The sequence below is a fragment of the Corythoichthys intestinalis genome, chromosome 4, assembly GCF_030265065.1.
Source record: "Corythoichthys intestinalis isolate RoL2023-P3 chromosome 4, ASM3026506v1, whole genome shotgun sequence".
In the NCBI taxonomy this organism is placed as follows: domain Eukaryota; kingdom Metazoa; phylum Chordata; class Actinopteri; order Syngnathiformes; family Syngnathidae; genus Corythoichthys; species Corythoichthys intestinalis.
Genome location: NC_080398.1, coordinates 46172115 through 46200061, shown reverse-complemented (window position 1 = coordinate 46200061; position 27947 = coordinate 46172115). Strand labels below are relative to the sequence as shown.

Genomic DNA, 27947 nt, shown 5'->3' with positions numbered 1-27947 from the left:
AATTCATTATTTTTTCAAGCCTTTTATCTAACTTTGTTCTACATGATAAAATGTCTGAGTGAGAACTCGTCCGAGACTGGTGATTCCATACTTTTTGCTAGGTGTTGTAGTGCTAAGCAGTACACATAACAAACTTCAACAGATGTCACTGCTAACTACAAGAAACGAGTATCTGCTGCTGTCATGCATGATGACTCAAACTCCAGGTTTTTGCGGTACTTATGCTGTTTTCTACATTATATGTGAGTCGTAACTGTCAGCAGCCACCTCAAACATTACTTACGATTGACATGAAAACTGTATGCACTTCAGTGGTAGTTACAGGTATGTGCTAAGCCCAGAAAGGGAATATGAGATTTCTGCTTGAAAAAAAAAACATCCAAAATCAACAATTTGTTGAATTCCACAAGATAACGCTAAAAGAAATGCGTTCCCTCACTTTGAGGTCAGTACCGTAGCATCTGTGTTAAGTGTGGCATGGTCCAGACTATGGAGAGGGTTCGCATTCATTTACTGATTGGCTCCAGGCATGACTGAGCAGTGGTGCATTTCCCTTTAATGGGTGTCAAGGCCCTTTGCATGCACATGTTGAAAAAATAAGAAGAATGGTTAAACACCATGTGGCTAAGTGACTCCTGAGGTTTCAAGTGTCGAAGGCTTGGAGCCTTAACGTAAACTCTGATGGCTGAAGAAATCTGGTGCAGACCAATTAATTACTGGCATGGTTTTATAGTAGCTTTGTTTTCCATGCTGTGGTTCCCCATCAGTGAACCGTATTGGAAGCTGTGGATTAAACAAATTCTTCCGTCTGGGTTCTTATGGGTCGTGTTCCAGCAGATGGTTGAAGTATGTAAATTAAACAGGTCAGCTGCAGTTTTCCAAGGTGGAATAATTTTCCATTCCCTATTCAATCCAGCCTATATCTGTCTTCATTGTAACCTCCTCAGAGGCTGATTTAACATTTATTTACAAAGCTTAACCATTTGGATATATAAATACTCCCAATAAGCCAGTATGATCAATCTGGTGGGGACAGTGATTTGTCTTGGTCAGACAGAAACGGCAGTGGAAGTTTAGCTTCCCATCTGTCATCAGACAGCATAGGAATGATTCCCAGCATTGAACGGCTAAATATTCAACATTGGTCACCTAGACAAAACAGTTCACTGGGGGAGAAAAAAGTATGATAAACCCTAACACCCTTGTTTACTGTGGCTTGTTGCTATGACGGCAGGTTTCCCTGGGAGACGGCAGGACTTCATAGGCTGTTGTTTGGTTGCCGTATCTCCAGAGCGATGAATGTTTGTGTTTGTTACTTTGTGGAAGTGAAACGGGCACAAGTCCAACTAGGAGAGTGAAATGCTCAAATGGAGCATGAGTGTTGAAGATCTGACTTATTGCCAGTTGTTACACGATGACCTTATAAATGTCAACGTATTCGGTTCCACAAGTAAAAGCGGCTTTCCACAATGACTGTGCATGAACGCTGAGAGATGCTGACGCTGATCCAAAATGCCAGAGAAAAGTGGAAGTGATACAATCTTCCAAGACACAGGCACAAAAGAAAATTTCGTACAGTGCCGTGAAAAAGTATTGCCCCCTTTCTGTGTTTTTTTTTTGCATATTTATCACACACAAAGGTTTCAATTCATCAAACCAATTTTAATGTCATACAGAAAAAAACCAAGGAAATATAATACTTTGTGAAAAAGTAATTTCCCATTCCAGGGATTCTCAGTTATATGTGGCTGACTGGATCAAATTTGAATATTTAATATTTTAATTTTAACTCTTCGCTGTAATTGGCCGTTGGCGTGTGGGTGTGTTGGTGGCCAAGTGTTTATATTAATATGTTTGTCGGCCAGTGGGGGCGGGGAAGCACAAATTGGGCAGGTAGGTACCTGTGGTACTCCCCAAGGTTTCTCATTTCTCCCAGAGCGTTTTGGAGTTTTTCCTTGCCGACATGGAGGGTCGAAGGATGGGGGATGCCCAGGACTTAACTTTTATTTATTTCATCTCTATTCATTTCATCTGCTGTTTCTGACTGTGTATCATATTGCCTCTGCAAAGCCCTTTGAGACAACCTTGTTGTGATTTAGGACTATACAAATAAAATTGAATTGAATTGAACTGCATGATAAGGCATGGTGTGATGTGAAATTGTCATCGATTCGAAATCGGCTCGTTTGCATCGCAGTTTGACTTAGAAAAGTCAAGTTGGCAATCAAATCACAAACCACATAGATGACAAACTTCAACCTAGTTACACACTCGTTTTGACAGATCTGATGCATAAATACATAACATTTCCAATGAATTTGTTTCAAACAATCAATAAGCAGATTATTTTCAATAAAGGGTAAGATTGTAAGATTGGTTTGAAATTGTGTTCAGCACTTTTAATTTCATATCTTACGGTATACGTTTTTTACGCGATTAACAGTGGAAATCAGTTCCCTATACCACAAAAAGTATAGTTTACAAAACTGCACTTGAGTGTACACCATTCAAACGGGAACTACAATATAATTGACAACGGAGAGCATCACATCAACATCAACATTTCAAAGCCTTTCACTGACGGGTACAGGAAATTCAGTTATATCTTGTAGAAAAGGTCCAATCAGTCCTTTACAGTGTTTGTTTTGGAAAGGTAATAGTGTTAATCATGTAAATGATGGTGAATTGTGTCTTACAGTCAAGAGGTCAGAAATTGGGATACTTAAAGAAAATCATAAACCTGATATAAAAAAAAAATCATTCAAAGCAATACCATTAAGCAAGATCTTTAAAGCAAGAAGACAATCTCCATACCATCTCCTGTTGTCAAGGGCTAATACAGTGCTCTTACAGAGACACGAAATTCCTTTTTCAATAGTTTGAACTTTTTAATGCATAAGATAGTTCAAAAGGATATAGTGCCCCGGTTGAAGTGTGTTTTTTTGTTTATTTTTTAATTTGATTGCAATCGCATTTCAAGCTGAACTTGTTCTGCAAATGATAGGTTTTGAAATTGGTCATGGTGTGATGGCACTCCATGCCTAATATGCAAGTACCTCCCTTCTTCGTTCTTCCTCAACTCCCACTAATATCAGCATCGCTTCACACTGAGAAAAAACGTCTGGAGACTCCCACTTCCTGGTTCTAAAATTTGCGGTATTAAGCATACAGTATAACTAAAGCATCCTCTGCACTTTAGTACAATATATAGCACAAGAAGTTCCTTTGTTTTTCATGTAACTTACAACCCCCGGTGCTCTTTGCCAACTACCAAGATAGCAAAATATTAAGTGAAACGGACATGGGCCAAATGAGCAGCAAATTGTGGGCCAATTTCGTAAAAGATTCACCCCTGTGGCTTTTTGAAAAATGGGCCAAACTCGGTATTGTAACATATTTGTCACACTGCTGTTGCCACAGTGTGCACTTCCTGTGGGTGTGGTAATACAGTATAAAACGAATCTCTGTGATGTGTCGGTGGCACATATGCTGAGAAGCACACTGAATAAAGAAGTGTTGTTCCATTCAAGTCTCGGCCTTACATGGACTTAGATTAAGGAAATACATAACAAAACGTGTCACAGTGGTATTGTTAAAATGAAAGAAATGGCGAGAAGTTATTTTTGGTGGCCAGGATTAGATAAACAGATCGAAGAGACGGTAAAAAATTGTTCATTTTGCCAGAAGATTCGCAACAACCCACGTACAGCCCCACTTCATCCCTGGGATTTTCCTCAGGACCCTTGGCACCACATTCATATTGACTTTGCGGGCCCTTTCGAACATCAGATGTTTCAGGTTGCTATCGATGCTCATAGTAAGTGGCCAGAGGTAGCTATCATGAAATCAACCACATCGGAAAAGACAGTAGAGAAGTTAGGAGAGCTGTTTAGTCGTTTCGGAGCCCCTGAACGTGTCAGATAACGGGCCCCAATTTGTGTCAAAAGAAATGGTTGCATTCCTGCAAGCCAATGGGGTTCAACATATCAAGTCGGCTCCCTATCACTCGGCAACCAAAGGCTTGGCAGAGAGGTTTGTGCAGGCCCTCAAACATGTTCTCAAAGCATCACAAGGGCAAAGTACACTCTATCAGAGACTACACGAATTTCTCCTCAAATACCGAACATCTGTGCATGCAACTACCAAGGTATCGCCAGCCAAAACAGGAGATCGCATCTTTTTTGACTGAATATTCTAGCCAGGAATGTTTATTATCATACATTGAAAATGAGTGTTTTGTGTTTCCCATCATTTTTGAGGGGAATTCTAAATCAGGCTGCTTAGGACAGCTATGCTTTTTTTTTTAATTTATTTATTTTCCCTTCAGGCATAATTCAACCCGAAAAGAAAAGGGCTGACGGGAGAAGCTGAAGCTTATTGAAACCCGTCCCCAGTATACCATATAGGACGCAGAAAATGCATCCTTCGCCTTCGAGTGTCTGAGTAGTGAGTGACTTTGGCTTTTGGCCAAGGACGTCGTCCATTGAATATGCTACGCCCAGTTGTGGCTCTCTTGTACAATTAGCGTCTTTAGTGGGCCAAACTGAAACGCTGCTCACCATTTTGGCGGTGCTCTCCGGCATTTCATGGTCCACATTTTCAATCCTTGGTTCTCGATCAGTTGTTGTCGCTTTTGAAAGCTTAGGTTTGAAAAAAATTACATATATCCATCTTGTTTCTTCTCTCCTGAGGTGGTTTTGGCTAAGCAAAGCAAATGACCGTCTCTAAGGTGCTAGTCCCATGATCTGTTCGAAAGTTTTGACTAGTGTTGTATCGGTCGCGAACGATTCGTTCTTTTTGAACGAATTGTTTGGGTGAACGAGACCGAACTAATCACCATCTGCACTGATTCGTTCTATGAAGTTGGTGGCGCTTGTTCGCTGCGTGGGAGGGCGTTGAGCAAGCGGCAGCGTCTTCTGACATCGCACACGACCAATCAGACGCCAGCCTCATCGCGGGCAGGGGAGGGAGCGGAAACAGAATCATGGCGTATGTCACTCATTTCCACGTGTGGCCAATAAGCAGCCAGCGTGCAGGCAGGGGGGAAAGACTGAGTTTTGTCACTTCCCGTTCAGTGATTCGGTCCTCCGGTTCCTGACCTAGCTTGCTGCTAACTTGACTTTCCAGTAATGACTATGCGGTGAACGAGTCATAAAATGAAAGGAAACGACTTTGTCACATATTTGTTAACGTTGAGCCTATCAAATGCTGCTCAAAAAGACAAAAACACCACACAAATCTAGCGAGCATGGTTTAGTGTTCTACTTTTCTCAACAGACTCGGGACTGTGCCTATGACGATATACTATCAAATTTACAGTAATTTAAAACACGCGTAGCTACGAGGCAAGCAAAAGCTGAGCTGCGGTCGCGTGACGGCAGTGAAGCGGGCAGAGAACTGTCACTATATGGAGGCTTCATGGCAGCGATATGTACCTCATATGTGCACAGAAAAAAAAAAATATTTAGTATGATCACCATAATACTGATTTGCAATGAAACTGTATATACATGTCAATTTTTTCCGAGTGTTTTTTTTTTTTTTTTTTTTTTCGTGTCAGAGGGTGTCGGTTGGTTTGACAAATTATGTCAATCCGTCCATCATGTGCTACTCAAGCGCCCCAAAAACAAAGCGCGCGGACACGGGAGATGTCGCAATATGTCTACATTTTTCTTAACAGACTAATGAGAGTAGAAAGGCGAAATCATAAAGCAAACAATTATTTCTCGTCAGCATTTGACGATCTGAGATGCGGGGACGACAGGGGAGCTGACCGGATTATTTTATTTATTAATACCAGTGCAAAAATTCAAAACGATCATCTTAATAATAAAAAACAAAAATACAACAGAGCGAGAGGTTAATATGATGTGTTGGCCGTTCCATAATTAGAAATTAAACTTTCGATTTATTTTTGTTTTCGTGACAGCAGGCATGCCGCGTTGGCTGTTAGCAGCAGCATTGTATATGTGAGCAAGATCATGCTAAAGAAAGTCCGTGCGCCCCCGACCCCAACCCCCCGCTCCCCCCACAAAAGGAAAATGTTTAACCGTGTCCTCAATCGAAATGCAAGCACGAGCCATGACTTTGATCCCATTAAACTAGGACAGACGACGCGGAAGTTCTCCCTCGCTTTTGCAGCAGCGGGAGGGAGACGAGGCTGTCTCTGAGAGCAGAATGATATCGCCTGTCATTCATTTCTGAAACTACGACGAGTGGTCAATGTGCAAGAGAGGGAGGGACCAAGCAATGTCACTTCCCGTTCAGTTATACTGCGAAGCGGTCTTTGGGGATTCGTTCGGCAACGTCACTTCCCGTTCACTAACCGAACGATTCATTTGGGTGGGGAGGGAGATGAGGGGGGCGAACGATTCGTTGAACGATTCGTTTGAACGAATCGTTTTACTGAACGAACCGGAATGGATTCGTTTACTCAAGTGAACGACAGATCCCGTCACTAGTTTTGACCCATTATAAAAATATTTTTTTGTTCATTCATTTTCTTTGTTTGTTTTTTTGCTTTACAACTTTTATAGAAACATTTTACCAGCAAAGTCAATTTTAAATTCATATACCGCTATTGTATTGGAATGACAATTACATGAAATGACATTTTCAGCCACCAAGGGGGGCTATGCCCTCCCGGCACCCCCTTAAACTCCGCGTATGATGAGAGTTCGACTTTTGTAGAACCCCAAGTCAAAAGTACCAATTAAAATAAAAAAAAATAGCTTAAAATTTTACATTCTGCTTATTTTCAACTCAAATCGTTTTGCAAACCTGATGTAAAAAAGAAAACCTTAAAAAAAAAAAAAAAAATTTAAATACATTCCCTATTAAGGCTCTGTAATATTAACATCTCACTTTCTCTCTCAGGAAGAAATCCTGTCGCACCATCACATATGACGAGTTCAAGGTCGCGCTGGGTGAGCTTGCCAGAAAAAAGTATAAAGACAAGACTGGAGAAGAGGCTGAAGCTGAGGTATTCAAGCTGATTGAAGGAAAGACGCCCGTCATCGCCGGGGTGACGGTAAGATTTCTCGTAAAACCAAATCCTTAACTGTTTTGGGTGGGGGCTTAAATGAGCTGAAAACTTCTCTGCAGAGAGCTGTCGCTTCTCCGACAGTCAACCGACTGACAGACACCACCAAGTTCACGGGTTCGCACAAGGAGCGCTTCGACGACACAGGGCGCGGTAAAGGGAAGGCCGGACGAGTAGACCTGGTCGACACTTCAGGATACGTCTCAGGATACAAGCATCGAGGGACCTACGAAAAGAAGGTCACTAAACCCCCCACTGCCAAACCCATGTGAAGGGTGGAGATCAACGTGGATTGCTGGCTAGGATCATTCTCTTTGAAAAGATTATTCAAAACAAGAAAAGCAAAATCGGTTGTCAAATATTTTCCCACCCAGTTATTTTGTCTATGTACGTATGCGTGCGGAGAGTGTCTCTCTCTTTATGAAAGTGTGAGAACTGGAAAACTGTTTACATCTATTTTTACAAAGTCTTCACCAGCTGGTACATTCCTGTCTAATAGCGAGCTACTGCCAAGAGGACAACGCTGATGATGATGATAATGATGATGAAGCGCTGTTGTTTTGATCCGGCCTTAGAAAATTTATCAAGCACAATGAACAATGGAAGCCAAGAAAAACAAACAAAAAAAAACATACAAGGGTTACATGTAATTGCACTTTTTTTTTGCATATAAAACAACAACACCCACTTTAAGATTTCAATTGGCAAAGTGTTCCAGATAATTGGCATTCATTTCTAAATGTATTTAATATTCTGTCTGGTGTCTATCGCTTGTTAACTATTCACACTTGTCAATGGTCTATAAACTTCAGTTTTCATTTTATAAGAGCTTTCTTTTTCTTAATATGCCTTCAGCTCATCTATTTTGTCACCCAAGTAAATTTAAAGAGATTCCCCTATTTTCTCTCCCCATCTCTTTTAATGCCATTTTGCATAAAGTTTTAAAATCTGTAAATTCAGCAGACAGAAGCAAAGTTGTGCAAGATTGTATTTTTAACATTTGACTCAAGATATTTCCCCCCCTTTTCTGCACAGTACCTCTAATATATTTGTGGTTAGATTGTGTATGATCTAATAACCGTAGCCACTCTGATTTCTGACACTGGCTTAATATTCCTTTCTATGTTGCTGTACCTTGTGCATGTTCTTATGTATATTACATTTGATTGAGAAGCACAGAAATGATAGTAGAACTTTGTTGTATTTGATCTACTGTGCCTGCTGTGAGGACAAACTACTGGACGGTTTTTTCTTGCTTAGAAATATTCGAGTCATGCAACGTTTTATAGCTTGATATCCATACAATATATACATGGAAAAAGTTGGCTGCCATCAAATGTTGTTATAGTTGTTATCCAGAGAACCTTTTATGTGTGGTACTGTCATCCAAGACAAAAACTGAAGAAGAAAAAAAGCAGGGAATGCCGGTTATATCCTTAAATACTGTCTGATGTAAAAGGGAAAGAAATCCAAACTTTTGTAAAACATTTTTAAAAGTGACAGTGTTTGTTGTCACACTTGCCTGCAGTCGCAGCCGCAAAACTATAGCAGCTATCAGTGTAATTATTTTGTCTGCTGCAGTAGCTCGAGTAAGCTCCCTGTGCTTAATGCCAAATACTGTGCACCTTTAATGTGGACGAACTTTATGTGAGTATTATTTTTGAATTCATAACTTTTTAATGTGCTATTGTGTCCCTGGTGCATGCAGTGGATCTTTGTACTTGTTCTTTAGACCTCTTAATTGTGTGTTCATGATTTGTAGTGCATTACTGAAAATAAAACAAAAGCACATCCAACACTTCTGCAGTGAAAGTGAAAGCATGAGTCATGTTATGGCTTGCTCAGCCTATGAAACAGGGAAAAAATGAATTATTAGCCTCTACTCTAAGCTAGACTAACTTGCTCAGTGTGTAGTGCAGTTGTTTCAAAGCCATCTTTGTCGCAGGCCACATCGTTACGGTTACGATTTCCTTAGGAGGGCCATTATCTTCCAACTGGGGCTGCTGCAATTAATTGATTTACAGTGGGGCAAATAAGTAGTCAACCACCAATTGTGCAAGTTTTCCTACTTGAAAAGATTAGAGAGTCCTGTAACTGTCAACATGGGTAAACCTCAACCATGAGAGACAGAATGTGGAAAAAAAACAGAAAATCACATTGTTTCATTTTTAAAGAATTTATTTCCAAAATAGAGTGGAAAATAAGTATTTGGTCACCTATCAACAAGCAAATTTCTGGCTGTCAAAGGGGTCTTAACTTCTTCTAACGAAGTCTAATGAGGCTCCACTCGCTACCTGTATTAATGGCACCTGTTTTAACTCATTATCGGTATGAAAGACACCTGTCCACAAGCTCAGTCAGTCACACTCCAAACTCCACTATAGCCAAGACCAAAGAGCTGTCGAAGGACACCAGAGACAAAATTGTAGCCGAGCACCAGGCTGGGAAGACTGAATCTGCAATAGATAAAACGCTTGGTGTAAAGAAATCAGCTGTGGGAGCAATTATTAGAGAATGGAAGACATACAAGACCACTGATAATCTCCCTCGTTCTGGGGCTCCGTGCAAGATCTCACCCCGCGGCATCAAAATGATAACAAGAACGGTGAGCAAAAATCCCAGAACCACATTGGGGGACCTAGTGAATGACCTACAGCGAGCTGGGACCACAGTAGCAAAGGCTACCATCTAAAATCCTGTTCTGCCAGACGTGTCCCCTGCTGAAGAAAGTACACGTCCAGGCCCGTCTGCGGTTCGCAAGAGAGCATTTGGATGATCCCGAAGAGGACTGGGAGAATGTGTTATGGTCAGATGAAACCAAAATAGAACTTTTTGGTAGAAACACAGGTTCTCGTGTTTGGAGGAGTAAGAATACTGAATTGCATCCGAAGAACACCATACCCACTGTGAAGCATGGGGGTGGAAACATCATGCTTTGGGGCTGTTTTTCTGCAAAGGGACCAGAATGACTGATCAGTGTAAAAGAAAGAATGAATGGGGCCATGTATCGAGAGATTTTGAGTGAAAATCTCCTTCCATCAGCAAGGGCATTGAAGATGAGACGTAGCTGGGTCTTTCAGCATGACAATGATCCCAAATACCCAGCCAGGCTTCGTAAGAAGCATTTCAAGGTCCTGGAGTGGCCTAGCAGGTCTCCAGATTTCAACCCCATAGAAAATCTGTGGAGGGAGTTGGAAAGTCTGTGTTGCCCAACAACAGTCCCAAAACATCACTGCTCTAGAGGAGATCTGCATGGAGGAAAGGGCCAAAATACCAGCAACAGTGTGTGAAAAGTTTGGGAAGAGTTACAGAAAACGTTTGGCCTCCGTTATTGCCATCAAAGGGTAGATAACAAAGTATTGAAATGAACTTTTGGTACTGACCAAATACTTCTTTTCCACCATAATTTGCAAATAAATTCTTTAAAAATCAAACAATGTGATTTTCTGTTTTTTTTCCCACATTCTGTCTCTCATGGTTGAGGGTTACCCATGTTGACAATTACAGGCCTCTCTAATATTTTCAAGTGGGAGAACTTGCACAATTAGTGGTTGACTAACTACTTATTTGCCCCACTGTACATACAGTATATAATATATATACATACAGTCTATAATATAAATATATATACATATATGCATATGTATTTATGTACTGTATTTTCCGCACTATAAGGTGCACCCAATAGCTTTCAATTTTCTCAAAAGCCGAAAGTGCGGCCTATAATCCGAGGCGCCTTATAAATGATCATGGCCATCGCCAAGACTGCGCTGACTGTGTTTTAGTTCAGCTTTAATTGTTTTACTTTACTTATATTTCAGTAATCGTGCACTTTGAGATTTGTCTTTCAAATTTAAAGTGCATTATAAGTAAAATAATAATAATCGGAATTTGGATATTTGTGAATCGTTCTCGAATCATCCACGGCCGAATCGCAAATAATCTAAGAATCGGAAATTTTGCACACCTGTAAGTACTACTACTGCGCCTTATAATGTGGTGTGCCCTATAAATGAAAACAGTTTTAAAATAAGCCATTCACTGAGGGTTTGCCTTATACTTCGATGCGCCTTTTAGAGCAGACAATATGGTATACCATAATTTTTGGACTATAAACCGCTACTTTTCCCCCCTCATTTTGCATCCTGGGGCTTATAGTCCAGTGCGGCTTATTTATTGATTTATTTGGGTTCATAGGTAACACTTTATTTGACAGCGGCGTCATAAGACTGTCATAAGACCGTCATAATTTATGACATGACACTATCATTGGCATTACTGAATGCTTATGACAGATGTCATTCAGTGTTATCCGGCAAATTATGTCACTAACTCCATATATGTCCAGCTCGGATCTTTTACATAAAATCAAAAGTGAGATAATTTGCTGGATGACAATAAATGACATCTGTTATAAGCATTTATGAATGCTCATGTCAGTGTCATGCCATAATTATGATAGTCTTATGGCACCACTGTCAAATAAAGTTTTACCAAATACCATAACTAACAATTAATGAAACAATTGGAACAGTAACTGAAGAAATAATTAGCAAAGGACATAAATTTTGATTGTTATTTACATCTGTAGCGCTGCAATGCATGCTCTGAGGCATGTTGGACGACAACGATGTTGACAGCAGGAGGTTGACCGTCTCCCCCAAGGGAGCAGTGATGGCCAAATAAAGCTTCTTGAAGCAGTGACGCTTTGCAACTAAATGGTTCAAAGCTTCATGGTGGTTCATTTGGTCTTATGACAGTCTTATGATACCGCTGTCAAATAAAGTCTTACCAATTAATATCTTTTGGTGTAAATATCCCATAATACAGTGAGGACAGCTGCGGCTTATAGTCGAGTGGGGCTTATCTATGAACAAATGCCGTTTTTGTGTTAAATTTGTTGGGTGGCGGCTTATAGTCAGGTGTGCCTTAAAGGCCGAAAATTACGGTTTATATATATTTTCGGGGGGTGGGGGGGATGTACATATCTTAATATGACATCGGTGCACATGAATTACTTTCACACAAAATGAGGAGGGTTGGATCTGGTCACCGTTGTGTGCGCATGTGTGAGTACATACATGGCTGAAGTGATGCCCCCTGTAAGAGGTACCGTGTTGTATATAAAAAAGTCACATTGCAGCTGGAATCTTGATAAATTCACTGGGCTGCATCATTGTTGAGTCTCCTACCTGACCTACAAAAGTGGAAAAACAACAGAGGTTAAGAGGAGAGTCATCCTTGATGCTCATCCAGGAGTCCAAAATAATTCCTACCAAAATCATTTGTTAAAATAACAGCAATGTCACAAACTTATACACAAGCATCCTTTAATAAATTACTTAACCTTTCTCTCTGAAGGTTAACTTCAAATAAACACTGCCTTCTTCTTTGTTTCTACATAATAAATAGCTCATTGATTGCAGAATCTTAATACAAACATGATGGAGGGGAAAAAAACTAAGAACTACAAGGCCGGCACGCCCTTGGGCAGCCTGTGTAATTTCAAAAGTAATGCTTCATCCCAGGAATGCCATTACTCTTTTGCACTTCCAGTCAGACCTGCAGCAAGACAAAACAAGTCAGACCAAGTAAGTAAGTATGATTTAAGTCACATTATTTTATCCCCCAAAAAGGAGAATACAGTACCTGAGGATTCACTCTGAGCCTCATTCAATTTTCTTCACGGCTTTTCCACTTGAATTCTCAGCTCATCCACCGTTCTCTGAGCCTCTGCGGGTGGAAGTGGGTCAGTTTCTTGTAGTTGAGTGACAATATACCGATATTGTGATATACAGTATCATAATATTTTTTATCCCAATAGGATATCAATATTAAGAGTGGGAACCTCTTGGTACCTCACAATACGATATGCTTTGCGATACAAAGTTCACGATAACGATCTGACGATAGGGCGATACGACGAGTATCGATCATTGGCCCACACGTCTTAAAAATTATTAACTGTAGTCTCCTTACTGGCACAATGCCACGTGACTTTAAGCATGCAGTAGAACCTTTATTGAAGAAAAGAGGCCTGGACTCCACCCTCTGTTCAAATTTTAGGCCTATTTCTCATCTTCCATATATTTCTAAAATACTAGAAAAGGTTATCTATAGTTAGCTGCTACCATTCCTTCAAAAAAAAAAAAAAAACGATTTCGGAACCATTCCAGTCTGGTTTTAAATCCCTCCACAGCAGTGAGTCGGCACTTTTAAGAGTATCAAATGATATACTTTTGGCAACAGACTCTGGCAAGTTTGTTGTTTTAGTTCTTTTAGATGTATCTGCAGCATTTGATACCGAAGACCATGAGATTTTAATTTCTCGTCTTGAACACAGTGTGGGTATTCAAGGTGTCGCTCTTGAATGGTTCAAGTCGTACCTAAATGAACGGAGTTTTTGTGTAAAAATGGACAATTTCATGTCCAAAAAGGCATCGCTTCCACGTGGGGTTCCCCAGGGATCTGTTCTCGGCCCTCTTTTATTTTTGCTGCATTTATTGCCTCTTGGTTCTGTTTTCAGGAAACATGGTATTTTATTTCATTTGTATGCTGATGACTGTCAGATCTATTTTCCAATGGCGCAAAATGGCACTTTCTGTCAATTCATTGAATGCTTCAACGATATAAAGTCGTGGGTTTCACTTAATTTTTTAAGCTTGAATGACAGCAAGACTGAAGTTATGGTGTTTAGACCAAGTAGCCAGGCCTCCCTGAATGTTGACCTCAGTTCACTGTCTCCGTTTCTTAAGAACTATGTCAAAAATCTAGGGGTCCAATTTGATTCTGATTTTAAATTTGAGAAGCAGATTTCTTGTGTTGTACAGGACTGTTTTTATCAGTTTCGCTAGATTGCTAAGGGGAAATCTATTGTTTCACGCTCTGATTTGGAGAAATTGATTAATGCTTTTGTCATTACTCGGCTGGTAATTCTTTGTATGCAGGCGTCGGTCAGGCTGCACTGGCCCGTCTGCAACTTGTACAAAACTCTGCTGCCCGACTCCTAACTAGAACCCGCAGGCGCGAACATATCACCCCGATTTAGCATCTCTTCACTGGCTCCCAGTACATTACCGAATACATTTTAAGATATTATTATTTGTTTTTAAATGTTTGAATAATCTTGCGCCACCATATCTGTCAGAACTGCTTCAGCCTTACAGTGCAACCAGAACCCTCAGACCAGCTGACCACCTGCTTCTAGAAGACCCAAGATCAAGGCTGAAGCTTAGGGGTGACCGTGCATTTGCGATGATGGCACCCAGGCTGTGGAACCGATTACCACTTACTATTAGACAGGCCCTTCATTTACTGATTTTAAATCACGCCTTAAAACAATTTTATTTTTCTTCAGCTTTTAATGTGCAATGACTGTTTATGACCTCGTCTTTTATTTATTTTATTTTTATGCTTGAAAGTTAAATTATTTTGCTGTTTTATGGTAAAAAAACAGCAAAATAGGGCAGATTTTAAAAAATGTGCTATACAAATAAAGTTGATTGATTGATCGATACACTGGTCAGAAAATCTTTCAGGATATTCTAAAAACAACTAGTAAACAGAAAAAACAAGCTTCTGCTGTGAATTGGAATAAGTTTATCACTAGTAGACATCCAATCCATCCAGTCCATTTGAACTGGGAGGGTGGCAGCGAATGAACGATTCATTCGCTGCCATCCCTCCCACTTCAAACGGATTGAACGTCTATGGCCGTCTGTAGCAGCCAAAGCCAGGCAATGTGGTAATTTTGGGCCATTTAAGGTCATTTACCTGTTGATTTTCAGTTACTTCCTGTTGATCTTGGGGTATTTTATGGGTCACTTCCTGTTCATTTTGTGTTACAGAACAGGAAGTGACCTGGGAATCACCTAAATGAATAGGCAGTAACTCAAACTCAACAGGAAATGACCTGGCAATGCCCTAAAATGAACAGCAAGTGACCTATAAATGCCCTGAAAATCTGACAGAATGACTGTGAATGCTCTGGTTTCGAATGAACAAACGTTCCCAGTCTAAATGGATTGGGTGTCGAGCACCGTCAAGGCTGGGAGTAGGAACCTCTTAATACCTCACGATACGATACGATTTGCGATACAAAGCTCACGATAACGATGATCTGACGATATGGCGATACAACGATTATCAATACATTGGTCAGGAAATCCTTCTAGGATATTCTACAAACAACTAATAAACAGAAAGACAAGCTTTTGCTGGGAATTCCAATGAGTTTATCACTCGTAGACGTTCAATCCGTTTGAAGTGGGAGGGATGGCAATTCGCTGCCACCCTCCGAGTTCAAACGGATTGGACGTCTATGACCGGTAGTGGCAGCCAATGCCAGGCAATGAGGTAATTTTGGGCCAATTAAGGTCATTTACCTGTTGATTTTCAGTTATTTCTGTTGATTTTGGGGTATCTTATGGGTCTCTCCCTGTTTATTTAGAGTTACAGAACAGGAAATGACATCCAAATGAATAGGCAGTGACTCAAACTCAACAGAAAATGACCTGTAAATGCCCTAAAATGAACAGCAAGTGACCTGTAAATGCCCTGAGAATTGGACAGAATGACTGTGAATGGTCTGGTTTCGAATGAACGAACATTCCCAGTCTATATGGATTGGGAGTCGAGCACAGTCAATGCAGCCTTAGAGTTAACTGAGACACTATTATGGTGGAAGATTTTGGTAGCAACATGTTGGTTAATTTTTGTTTTGCTTTTTAGACATTGACACCTTTTCAAAACCAAATCTCGATTCTTGGCAGGAGCATATCGATAACCTTTTGGGATACAAAGTATATCACCATGTCGATATTTTGTCACACCCCTAGTCTAGGCAGCCTTAGAGTTAACTGAGACACTATTATGGTGGAAGATTTTGATAGCTAGTTTTTTTTAAGACATTGACACCTTTTTAAATGATATCTCGATTCTTGCAAGAGCATATCGATAACCTTTTGGGATACAAAGTATCACAATATATCACCATTTTGATATTTTGTCACACCCCTAATCAATATGCACCAGTCAAGAATTGACATACTGTATTGTTTTAAAAAGATCTCACTGTTTAATAGAGGATCGAACAAGTTACAACCAAAAACTAAACCAACATTTTCTACTAGAGTAGTGTCTAAGTTAACTATTTGACTACTGAGAGGGGGTGAATGAACATTTGTTCATCTGCTGCTCCCAGTCTAAACCAATTGGACATCTAGCGCTGTCAGTGGCAGTCAACATGAGCATTCAAAGCCGGTCCACCCAGTTTAAATGTAACGGACATCGATCATTGTCAACTGGCAGGCAATGAGTCAAAACACTCATTTGTTCACATGAAGGTTGCAATAATATAAAGTTCCTGCAGTATTTCTTTAAGAAATATTGGACTAAAATATTCTCATAGTTTGTGAAGAAGACAAAGGGTTTTTGACCGATTGTCTGTGACAATGCAAAAAAACAAACATTGTTTATTTTGCTATTTAGAATTTTTATAATAATTGTACCCTAGAATGTCGTAGATTGTATTTCCTGTCTCATGTCGCTACTGATGTCGTATTTTGTCGTATATTGTGAGATAATGGGTATGGTGAGTCTTGTATGTAGCCAGATGTTCTCACTCATAGTTTCTTTTGAACAGCTTGGTTATTTTGTCAAATAGGTGGGTTTCTGTCATTTGGTGATACATACGTTGTGACATGCGCAACTCTCTTTGAAGGGCAACGTTCTCCTCCAAGGCAGTCCGCAATTGCATATTGAGCTCGTCCTGAGGTAGATGGGACAAATACTCATCCAATTCAGAAGACAGTTGTGCACACACTTGCAAATGGTGTTCTATTTCTGAAAGCTTTCCATGGGAAGTTTATTGTTGCAGTTTTACGAAATACTGGATTACTTTTTGGTCAGGATCCACTTTTTTTGTTTGGTTTATTTGGAAGATTATTTCAACTAAACTGCCATATTTGGTAATGGGAAATAATGCAAAAAAAATCATATTTCTTTTGACTCTATATAGTCGTTGCTTAATTTCACTTAGTTGCGGTCTATCCATAGACTTCATAATTATATTGATGGGTCACGTCCCACCAGGGGTCGCGTTAACCGAATATTTTCCGTCGTTGACCGATTTTTTAAAACGGTGACGGAAAAAACTGAAGTCCATCCGTCATTTTGACAGGTTGCAATTCACACCCCAGACCACAGGGTGGCGAGTGGGCATATTAATTAGCTATTGTCTCTCTTGATGCATGACGTCGTTGGCCTTACTCGGAAAAATGTCAAGGCAACTGAGTGCCCAAAGTTTCTTCAAAAAGCCCCAAAACGACGATGGTGTTGATAAAAGAGGTGAAAAAAGAGGGACTGCACAAGCGGGCACGCAATGGCGTACCGCACGCAGGCTATTTTTAGACTGTGACGTCGCATCGTAAAGCGGAAGTAAAGCCGAAGTGGGACATTATAGACCCGCCCTCGCATAGACCAAACGTAAAAAGTGCTACTTTTCTCTGGTAATGAACATGCCGATCACGCATTGCTTTTTTGGAACTTGTAGAAACGACTCTAGACATTACGGCACATGAAGGATGTTTTCTTCATACGTTTCCGGGAACCAAAAACTCGAGAGGAAAAAATGTGAAGACCGAATCAACTTGCGCGGACTTTAACACCAGCTCCATTCACGTTTCATATGCAGTAAACATTATGTTGGGTTGGCATGGTCTTTCAGAGGACAAAGAGGTAAGCCATTTTTATATTTTTAACATTCTTTTAGCGTAACGTTGTGCTGTACTGCTTCTGTCTGACAATGAATGACCTGAAAAGAATTACCAATGGTATCTGATTGCCACTGTTACGGTTTCTGTTATATATATATATAAAAAAAAAAACTTTAGTAAGGGGGAAGTGTAAATAAATTATAGAATTAAGATGTGTTATCAATGAAAAAATTAAAAGTGTTCGTTGGCTGTCACTGAGTAGCATTTCCGATCGCTACACAAAGCTAACTAAATTACCCCCAAGAACGGTAAGAGACGGAGGACAACCAGAGGATATATAAGAAAGACAGGGCTGATGGTAAAGGATAGCTTGTTGAATCAGGAGAATGTCATTGTCAGTCGCGTCGATAAAAAAGCTAAAGCTATGCTTAGGTCGGCATGTTTTTTTCGTCTTTTTCAGCCTTCGACACTAAAGCCATCTCTTTAACTGAACATTTTTATGTTCTTCCACATCTTTGCCAGTGAATTTGGCACCAGGCACATCATTTTCGGAGAGAATTGGTAGGTTTAGCTCTGTAAACATCTCCTTCGTACACGATTTCCATTCATTTCCTATTAGGGACAAACGGTGGCTACCTACTGGGGCCACAGTCAGCTGTTTTTGTCACTGCGAAGAAAAAGTTACTTATTCATCTGCTTGATGTGTAATGGCACGGTGTGGATTCTCTGTTAAGCTTGTTCGGACAGAATATTCATTGAAAATGAATGAGAACTAAATACTATTGAATATGTTGAAGCGGTATGCAATGTTAAGAGTCTTGTTAGCTGGAATTGCTGTGTCCAGCCGCTGTAGCTCTGCTGCTCTCTGTGAACTGTCTATTCAAGCCGGAACGCGCGCAGCTCTTAAGTGTCTCTGTCACATGACTGTGTCGTAGCCGGTAACGTGCTTGGCCAAATGGACACACAAGTACGGAAAGTGAATTATGCTAAACAAAGGGTCACCACAATGTCATTATTATCATTTTAAAAAATTAAGTGACAGGTAAAAATAGATTATGACCGGATTTTTATGACCCTGTCAGTCAAAATGACAGACAACGAAAAAGTCTAGCGCAACCTCTGCGTCCCACAGACAATGCGCCATGCCTTCAAGTAGGGGGCCTGCCCACACCAAGCATCAAGAGGAGTTATTCTCAAACACGCACGTAGCGATCTATCGCCGGATTTAGGTTGAAAAAGTTCAAAAGCTGTACTGCATACAAACACGAAAGGATTGTCTCAGGAGTGATTTGTTCGAGGATTCAAGGTAATTATTATATTTTTCGTACCATGCAGGCATTTTGAAACGTGAAAAAAATCAATGGGAGAAATCAACCGCTACAGCATTGGCGTTATAGTTCGCAATATTTACGTAAAATAAATGCTAACTGCGTGGTTTTTTGCTTTTAACCAAGAATCGAGACTGTTTTACGTCCATATCTATTAAGAATTCAGGGATTTGGGCATTTATTCACAAGAATTTTCAACGTAAAAAGCTCTTTGTGTTTTCACTCGGTCAGCTTTGACGGAGATAGCCCCACTATGAATCGGCCCTGCGCCCAGTGTCCCGTCAATATATTGTGAAGTCTATGGTCTATCATATTTATGTTGTTGTTTTGTCCATGGAATCTAATGTTTATGGATTGTTTAGCTGTTGTAACTTTAGTATACAGATATTCTAATGTATGTTGTAATCTATTTGCCGGCAAAATACATTTCATTCTTTCAAAAATGATGAAGGTATAGATGTTTCTGCAGCACAATAATGATTTTACTTATACCGTGATGTTAAATTTCATTGTCACTACCACAGACTCAGATTGAATGAAGCCATTTAATTCTAAATTCAACCAGCAATTAGAATTTATTCAAGTCATCTAATCAAAACATACATGCATTTGCCTGGGATTATGAATCTGTGGCATCAGTTGAGTGGTCCAGTATTATATTTTACTTTTTTGTACTACAGGTAATTCTACAACTTTGATGACAAAGTAAGTAGATTACAATTTTCAGTTGTATTCAATAATCCTGTTGTGATCTAGATTTTATCAACTCAAAATCTCACTTGTTTTGTTCTTCTTCTTGTGGAGGACACTAAATACAGTAAGATTGCTACTTCTGCATTATTCATGGAGAGATGAGAATACAATTTGTTAGGTACATTTTATGTATGTACACTTATCGATCCTCCGAGCCCAATTTATATACTAGTTGTTTTTTTTTCCCCTCAGGTCTGATTAATAAATTAATTGCGGATTTATTGCTGCCTGTCGTTTCCCAGTTAACCAGTAGAGAGAGCCTGGTGGTTGTAATTAATTTTGAACTTGTTTCATCAAAGTTTTTGTTTATTTGTAAATTATAGCTTCCATAAATCCCATGAAAAGCTTCCAATTTTGTAACTTTTCAGAATTTTGCAACGCTGTCTGTGTGTCATCACCAGATTAGCAGTGACTTTCTTCATATCTGCGTCGTGATCTCGTTCTTGTGTGGCTGCAAAAACACACCACGCCCCAACTTCCTTTTTTAAGTTCATGACCTTGGCCTCCTGATTAGAGATATGGTTTTCCATCATCGAGAGGATCTGGACAATCTGAACTACGTCCAGAAAAGACAGAAAACCTCGTCAGCTTTTGTCTTGTTTTCTTAAATTGCCTGCAATTAGACAGAATAATCAAGTGAACTCACTCAGGAAGTTGGTGTCAAGTTGCAGAGTTCTCTCTCCTACCCAATGTTTGTCCATGAGCTCGAGCAACTCCTCCAGGGGCTTACAGTAACTTTTCTGGAAGTGGCATTCAGATTTACTGATAGCACATAAATGTGGCACAAAGAGGTCAAAGAAATCCTTCACGTTTAGTAATACTGAAAACTTTGTACCTGCTTATTTTCTACTTGTTTCAGCATATTGGCACATGCGGTCGTCAATGAAGCATCCAGTAACGTGCCTAAATGATGGGGACAGGGAGAACAATGGCCTTGAGCTTAAAATGTTAGAACAACATGACTATCTCCTTAGGAGAGACGCAACAGTCCTCCAGTTTGTCTCACAGTGGGTTGATGAACGTCAAGACTTTTTTTTGTTTGTATGTTCTTTTCTGACCTCGACCTAGTTGAAATGCTTTGGCATGACCTTAAAAAAAATCTATTCAAACCAGACATCCCAGGAATTTTGCTGAACTGTGACAAATTTGTTAAGAATAGACCAAAATTAGCCAGGATTTCAAAATACTTTTAATGGTTGTGCATGGCCGATCTGCAACTACATTAAAAGTTTAGTTGATATTATTGTAGCCAAATCAAAGAAGGCTCAATCAGTTATTATATCCAAGATTTCATTTACTTTCTCTGGCCAGTACTGTAAATGTCTACACACTACCTTAAATTAAAAACAAAAACAATGTTGTTTGCAGTATTAGTTCAAGCGGTCTGTTTGTTTATTCTGGTGATATTGACAAAGACAAGCGGCTCGGAAAATGAATTAATTTTACGGATTTCTAGAGATATGTAAGTAACTCCAGGGTTCACTTCTTAAACTAGTGCTGGGGTCAGTCGTGTTGTACAGTGAGGAGCAGAAGTATTTGCACCCTTTGTGATTTTGCAAGTTCAGCAACTTAGATAATAGGTAGCGGTCTGAAATTTCAATCAGTGATGCATTTCCACTTATGGAGACATAAATCTTTAAAAAAAAAAATCCAAAAATGACATTGTATGATTTTTAAAATAATTTATTTGAAATTTACTGGGGCTCATAAGTATTTGTACCCCTGAGAATCAGCAATAATTATGACACTCAAAGAGTTGTCAGTCTACCTTAAAAAAAAGTCCACCTTTACCCAATGAGTAACCACCCACCCACCACCCGTTTGAGCTCATTATTGTGACCTGTGAACTCAACAGTCACTCATAATTCTTTCGAAAGACACCAGAGAAAAAAAGTGTTGCGCTCCACAAAGCTGGAAAAGGCTATGGGAAGATTGGAAAGCAGCTTGGTGAGAATAAATCAACAGCTGCAGCAATTGAGCCTGATAATCTACCTCAGACTAGGGCTCTATGTAACATCTCTCTTTGTGGGGCATCACTCATGATGAGAAAATTGAGGGCTCAGCCTAGAACCGCATGCACAGGAGCTGGTCAATGACCTGACGAGAGCTGCATGCGCAGTTTCAAATGAGACTGTCAGTAAAACACTATGATGCAATGGTTTAAAATCATACATTGCTCAGAAGGTTCCCCTGTTGAAGGCAGTACATATGAAGGCCCATATGAAGTTTGCCAGGGACCATCTGAATGATGCAGAGGGGTCATGGGACAAAATCGTGTGGTTAGATGAGACCAAAGTAGAACTTTTTGCGGCAAACCTATCGTCGTGTGTGGAGGAGAAAGAAGGATGAATACAATTCCAAGAACACCATCCCCACTGTGAAGTATGATTGTGGAAACCTCATGCTTTGAGGCTGCTTTTCGGCAAAGGGGACAGGACGACTGTACTGATAAACCGAAGGACGAATGGTGAAATGTGTCATCAGATTTTGAGCCTCAACCTCCTTCCCTCTGTCAGACTTGAAGATGAGACGTGGCTGGATCTTCCAACATGTCAATGATCCGAAGCACACAGTAATCTGATCAAGGGTGGCTGCATAAAAAGCATATCATGGTTCTGGAGTGGCCTAGCTAGTCTACAGACTTCAATTCAATAGAAAATCTTTAGATGGGGCTGAAACTTCGTGTTTCTCAACGAGAGCCCCCAAACCTGACAGATCTAGAGAGGATTTGTGTGGAGGAATGGGCCAAAATCCCTGTTTCCATCAGTGAAAACCTGGTAAAGAACTACAGAATGCGTCTGACCACTGTAATTGCACAACAAAGGCTTCTGCACTAAATATTAGCACTGATTTTCTCAGGGGTACAAATTCTTATGAACCTCAGTAATTGACATATAATCATTTTTTTTTTTAAATCATACGATGTGATTTCTGGATTTTTTTTTTTTTTCTCAGATTATGTCTCTCTGAGTGGAAATGCATCTATGACTGAAATATCAGACCTCTATTTTCTAAGTGTGTGAACTTGCAAAATCACAAATTGTGCAACTACTTCTGCTGCTCACTGTTTGACGTAATCACAAGACCTTTGAAAATTGTTTTAAAACGGCCCTCCGCCGCCACCTAGTGCTGGAATAACTGGAAAACAGCTACTGTCATCAACAGCTACTGTGATGCTGCTGTGTGGGACAATAAGGGAAAATATCTTTCACCTGGCTGCTGATGAGTTGTTTCTAAATCTTGGTTCGAGGTAATGCTGCTTTGATGGACAGTGTCAGATGGAAGCGGGGACTTCGTGACTAGGCGGTCCACTAAAACTTGTTTGTCATCGTGACTTCTGGAAATCATGAGCAAGACAGGGGGAAACCCAATAAAAGCACTGATTATAGCAGTAACAGTGACACCATCACTTACTTTGATGCTGCACTGGGTAGGGGGGTAAATAACTTTTGTCTAAAGAACATTAATGTTATTCGGTACATTCTGCAGTTTTTAGCATATCCACCAAAGGTTTCAACTTTTTTTACAGTGAAAGCAAAAGAGTCTAATGCCTTCAATGGCAGTGAAACATGATCAGTCAATAGCAGCCTTCCCTGTTGAAATTGAGCTGACGTATATAACTGATGATGGCAGTGAATGAGTTAAGGGCTACAAGGTACAAAATGATCAAGAAATATAGGATACAGTTTTGCAACAACAACAAAAAAGTCTAGTGACAGCAAAAAAAGAAGTCAAGGAAATCAAAACCAAGATAACTATCACAACAAATAACAATACATTTTACATTTATAGAGCACTTTTACAGATGCTCAAAGACGCTTAAAAGACCAACTTTATTTTTTGTTTGTGTAAATAACAATATTTAAACATAATTTTTTTGCAACCTTATTTTGTGTTGCACACCTGATCTAAATAAGAAAAGGAAAAAAAAGATTTGTGATATATATATACATACATATATTAGGGCTGTCAAAATTATCGCGTTAACGGGCGTTAATTAATTTTTAAAATTAATCCCGTTAAAAAATTTGACGCAATTAACGCACTTGGCCCAGCTCAGACAGATTTAAATTACAGAGGAGTGAAAGGCCCACTTGTTAATTGTGTTTTGCGGAGTTTTGCTGCCCTCTGCTGGCGCTTGGGTGCGACTGATTTTATAGTGTAAGTAATTATTGCCATCAACAATGGCGGGCTACAAGTTTATTTTTTGATTGAAAATTTTACAAATTTTATTAAAACGAAAACATTAAGAGGGGTTTTAATATAAAATTTCTATAACTTGTACTAACATTTTTCATAAAGAACTACACGTCTTTCTATCCATGGATCACTTTAACAGAATGTTAATAACGTTAATGCCATCTTGTTGATTTATTGTTATAATAAACAAATACAGTCCTTAAGTACCGCATGCTGAATATATATATATCTATCTTGCGTCTTATCTTTCCATTCCAACAATAATTTACAGAAAAATATGGCATATTATATAGATGGTTTGAATTGCGATTAATTGCGATTAATTACGATTAATTAATTTTAAAGCTGTAATTAACTCGATTAAAATTTTTAATCGTTTGACAGCCCTAATATATATATATATATATATATATATATATATACATATATACATATATATATACAGGCCGCTACTTTTTTCCCTCATTTTGAATCCTGCGGCTTACAGTCGGCGGCGTCATAAGACTGCCATAAGACCGTCATAAATCTGACACTATCATGGGCATTAATGAATGCTTATGACGGACGTCATCAAGTGTCATCCGGCAAATTATGTCTCTTAACTCCATTTATGTCCAGCTCGGATCTTTTACATCCATTCAAAAGTGAGATAATTTACCAGATAACACAAAATGACATCTGTCATAAGCATTCATTAATGCTCATGGCAGGGTCATTTCATAATTATGTCGGTCTTATGACAGTCTTATAGCGTTACTGTCAGATGAAATGTTACCAAATACCATAACTAGCAATTAATGAAACAACTGGAACAGTAACCTAAGAAATAATTAGCACGGAACATGAATTTTGATTGTTATTTATATCTGCAGCGCTGCAATGCATGCGAGGAGGCATGTTGGATGACAAAAGTGCTGACAGCAGGTGGCAGTAGAGGCTGACTGTCTCCCCCAACGGAGCAGTGATGGCCAAATGAAGCTTCTTGAAGCAATGAAGCTTTGCAACTGATTGGTACAAAGCTTCATGGTGGTTAATTTGGTCTTATGACAGCCTTATGATGCCGCTGTCAAATAAAGTGTTACTGGTTAATATTGTTTGGTGTCCATATCCCATAATACATTCAATTAATACATACATACAATTTCTGTGTCAAATTTGGTGGGTGGCGGCTTTTTTTTTTTTTTTAACCTCCTTAATACATGCTTTACAACACATATGAGTGTAGGCCGGCAGAGATGGCAAAGAAAACCCATCCCCTAAACAAGTCATGTCTGCCCTTCAAGATTGCGGTGTACCTTTGTTGTGAGAACTGCTTCTTGGCTGCCTGGCGCTCAAAATGTTTTACTGGATATCCATCTGAAAGCAACGAGTTTGCATAAAACTACAGAAGCTAAACGTGGAGAGCAGTCTGGGTGAGTTTACCTAATTTGCGTAGGTTATCCATGGCATGCACCACATAAGGTCGGTAGTGTGGCTCAATCTTGGCAATAGGATTGAGTCTGAGGTCAAGGTCCCTCAAAGCTGGCAACTCAAAGAGGACCTTCACTTCCTTAATGGAAGGTATGCAGTTGTAGTATAGATTTAGGACGTTTAACTGTTTCAAGTGTTGCACACCCTAAAGAAGTAAAATAAGACACAAAGTACAGTGTATCACAAAAGTGAGTACACCCTTTCGCATTTCTGCAGATAATAAAGTATCTTTTCATGGGACAACACTGACAAAATGACACTTTGACACAATGGAAAGTAGTCTGTGTGCAGCTTATATAGTAGAGTTAATTTATTTTCCCCTTAAAATAACTGAAAATATAGCCATTAATATATAAACCCCTGGCAACAAAAGTGAGTACACCCCTTTGAAAAAACGTACATCCCTAAATGTCCAAATTGAGTACCGCTTGTCATTTTCCCTCCAAAATGTCATGTGACTCATTACAGGAGTGCTCTCAGCATTGCTGCAGAGATTGAAGAGGTGTGTGGGGGGGGTTGTCAGCCTGGTAATGCTCAGACCATACGCCGGACCCGTCGCCCGTCTCATCAGACCACAGGACATAGTTCCAGTAATCCATGTGCTTTGTTGACATGTCTTCAGCAAACTGTTTGCGGGCTTTCATGTGTACCGTCTTCAGAAGAGGCACAAATTGCACACCAATTTGATGTAGAGTCCGGCGTATGGTCTGACCATTACCAGGCTGACCCTCCTCCCACCTCTTCAATCTCTGCAGCAATGCTGACAGCACTCCTGTAACGAGTCTAGTGCTGCAACGATTAACTGATTAACTCGAGTATTCGATTAGAAAAAAAGATTAAAATTAAATTTTGCTGCTTCGAGTATTTGTTTAATTAAAGTGGTGTTGTAATGGTTTATTTTGAAAGTGTTTGCACTTAGTTTTATTGATTTAGGTGAATACACTGCCCTGTAGTTTGCCTCATTTTACATAGGTGCTCCCTGTTAAGACCAACAAGCTAAGTTTTTGTTTGAGCTAATTTTTGGGGGGGTTTTCTTTAATGCATTCGTTATTTAGTTTCAGGTATTTTAGTCAATTTTTGTGGGAATACGTGTCTGAACCATTTGTTAAGAGCATTGTTAAAAAGTTAGCATTTTATGCCATTTAAAGTTGCGGACTTTTGCTATGTAAGTTAGCCAATTATTCTTTTGTTATACATAGATCCTCATTTATTTATTTTTTATACCGTTTGAGGCTCAGCTCAGGTAATTAATTTTTCATGTTCCTTTTCCGATTACTCGATTATTCGAACTAATGGTTCATTGATTAATCGACTACTTAAATAATCGATAGCTGCAGCCTTAAACGAGTCACGTGACATTTTGAAGGGAAAATGACAAGCAGTACTCAATTTGGACATTTAGGGATGTACGTTTTTTCAAAGGGGTGTACTCACTTTTGTTGCCATGGGTTTAGATATTAATGGCTATATTTTGAGTTATTTTGAGGGGAAAATAAATTAACTCTATAAGCTGCACACAGACAACTTTTCATTGTGTCCAAGTGTCATTTTGTCAGTGTTGTCCCATGAAAAGACATAGCTAATTATCTGCAGAAAAGCGAGGGCTGTACTCACTTTTGTGATACTCTGTAATTTAGAGTAAAACACGCTCACAAAACACAACCATACCAAACCTTCAAGCCTACCTCAACAGAGACTAATGAATTGTGTGCAAGATTTAGAGATTTCAGACGTCCAAAATTGGCCAGTCCATTTCCCAGACTTCCGATTTTCTGCTTATAGTTACCGGGAAGGCTCAGTGAACGAACATCTCCTGTGAAAAACAGAATTGTGTCTTGTATTTTTCGTTGTTTCAGTCAATTGAATTCATACTATCTGACAACAAATTTGTAAGTAAAGGAACAAGGACATCCAACATTTTTTTTCATAGACTGATCTACTGAAAATCTACTGTACTCGCAAATAAGTATCATCATATAATTATAAAGAAGTGTTACCAAGGCGTTTGTGAGGTAATCCCAATTTGTTCATTATCCATTCTTCAGTCAAAGCCACCAAAGTCACTGGCGCCATTTCTCCCCTTTAACTCGCTGCTTAGTCTGAAAATGATACTTTGTCTTTCTTTAAATCCAAGAAACGGGAGTGTAATTTTCTTCTACTTTTTAAATGAAATTCAGTATTTATTCAGCTTAATTACAGGTAAATAGAAATGTCTCAGCATCTGAGAGAAGCAGCAGCAGGAGGGGCATATCAAAGTCAAGTTGCAAACGAAGTTTATCTCATATCCTTCCACAGTTTCGCCAAAATGAACAATATATGAATATTTTAAATATTGTTCAGGTGACCCGAAAATTAGTAACTAATACATATGTCCTCCGGTCCCGGTTAGCCAAGTAGCAGACTCACTGGCGAGTTCACGAGTTACTTTGAACGCCTCAT

The 27947-nt window shown here is 39.5% G+C and overlaps 2 protein-coding genes across 4 annotated transcripts in view; one reads left to right on the top strand and one right to left on the bottom strand.

The window, feature by feature from the left end:
* Nucleotides 1-8838, top strand: part of LOC130914415 (tubulin polymerization-promoting protein) — a 46029-nt gene extending 37191 nt beyond the window's left edge. For all 3 annotated transcript variants that reach the window (XM_057833584.1, XM_057833585.1, XM_057833586.1), the window contains 2 exons: nucleotides 6877-7030; nucleotides 7105-8838. In XM_057833584.1, coding sequence (XP_057689567.1) covers nucleotides 6877-7030; nucleotides 7105-7314 — 364 coding nt within the window. In that variant the 3' untranslated portion in view covers nucleotides 7315-8838. The remainder of the gene's footprint in view (nucleotides 1-6876; nucleotides 7031-7104) is intronic.
* A 3461-nt stretch (nucleotides 8839-12299) lies between these two features.
* On the bottom strand, nucleotides 12300-27938 carry cep72 (centrosomal protein 72). The gene is made up of 11 exons (XM_057833583.1): nucleotides 27506-27938; nucleotides 27194-27321; nucleotides 25461-25653; nucleotides 25334-25394; nucleotides 23051-23175; nucleotides 20674-20741; nucleotides 20485-20578; nucleotides 20237-20394; nucleotides 16736-16811; nucleotides 12692-12775; nucleotides 12300-12604 (listed from the first exon to the last, which is right to left on the bottom strand). The coding sequence occupies exons 1-10, from the start codon at nucleotides 27579-27581 to the stop codon at nucleotides 12726-12728; spliced, it is 1029 nt and encodes a 342-aa protein (XP_057689566.1). The 5' UTR covers nucleotides 27582-27938; the 3' UTR covers nucleotides 12300-12604; nucleotides 12692-12725.
* Between the last annotated feature and the right edge of the window lie 9 nt (nucleotides 27939-27947).

What these genes read in the sequence shown, in the direction of transcription:
- cep72 (XM_057833583.1), bottom strand. Translation starts at nt 27,581, where the DNA reads ATGGCGCCAGTGACTTTGGTGGCTTTGACTGAAGAATGGATAATGAAC. An exon ending in ATTACCTCACAAACGCCTTG is followed by an intron (nt 27,322 to 27,505) that starts GTAACACTTCTT and finishes TGTTTTTCACAG; the next exon opens with GAGATGTTCGTTCACTGAGC. An exon ending in AACAAGTAGAAAATAAGCAG is followed by an intron (nt 20,579 to 20,673) that starts GTACAAAGTTTT and finishes TGCCACTTCCAG; the next exon opens with AAAAGTTACTGTAAGCCCCT.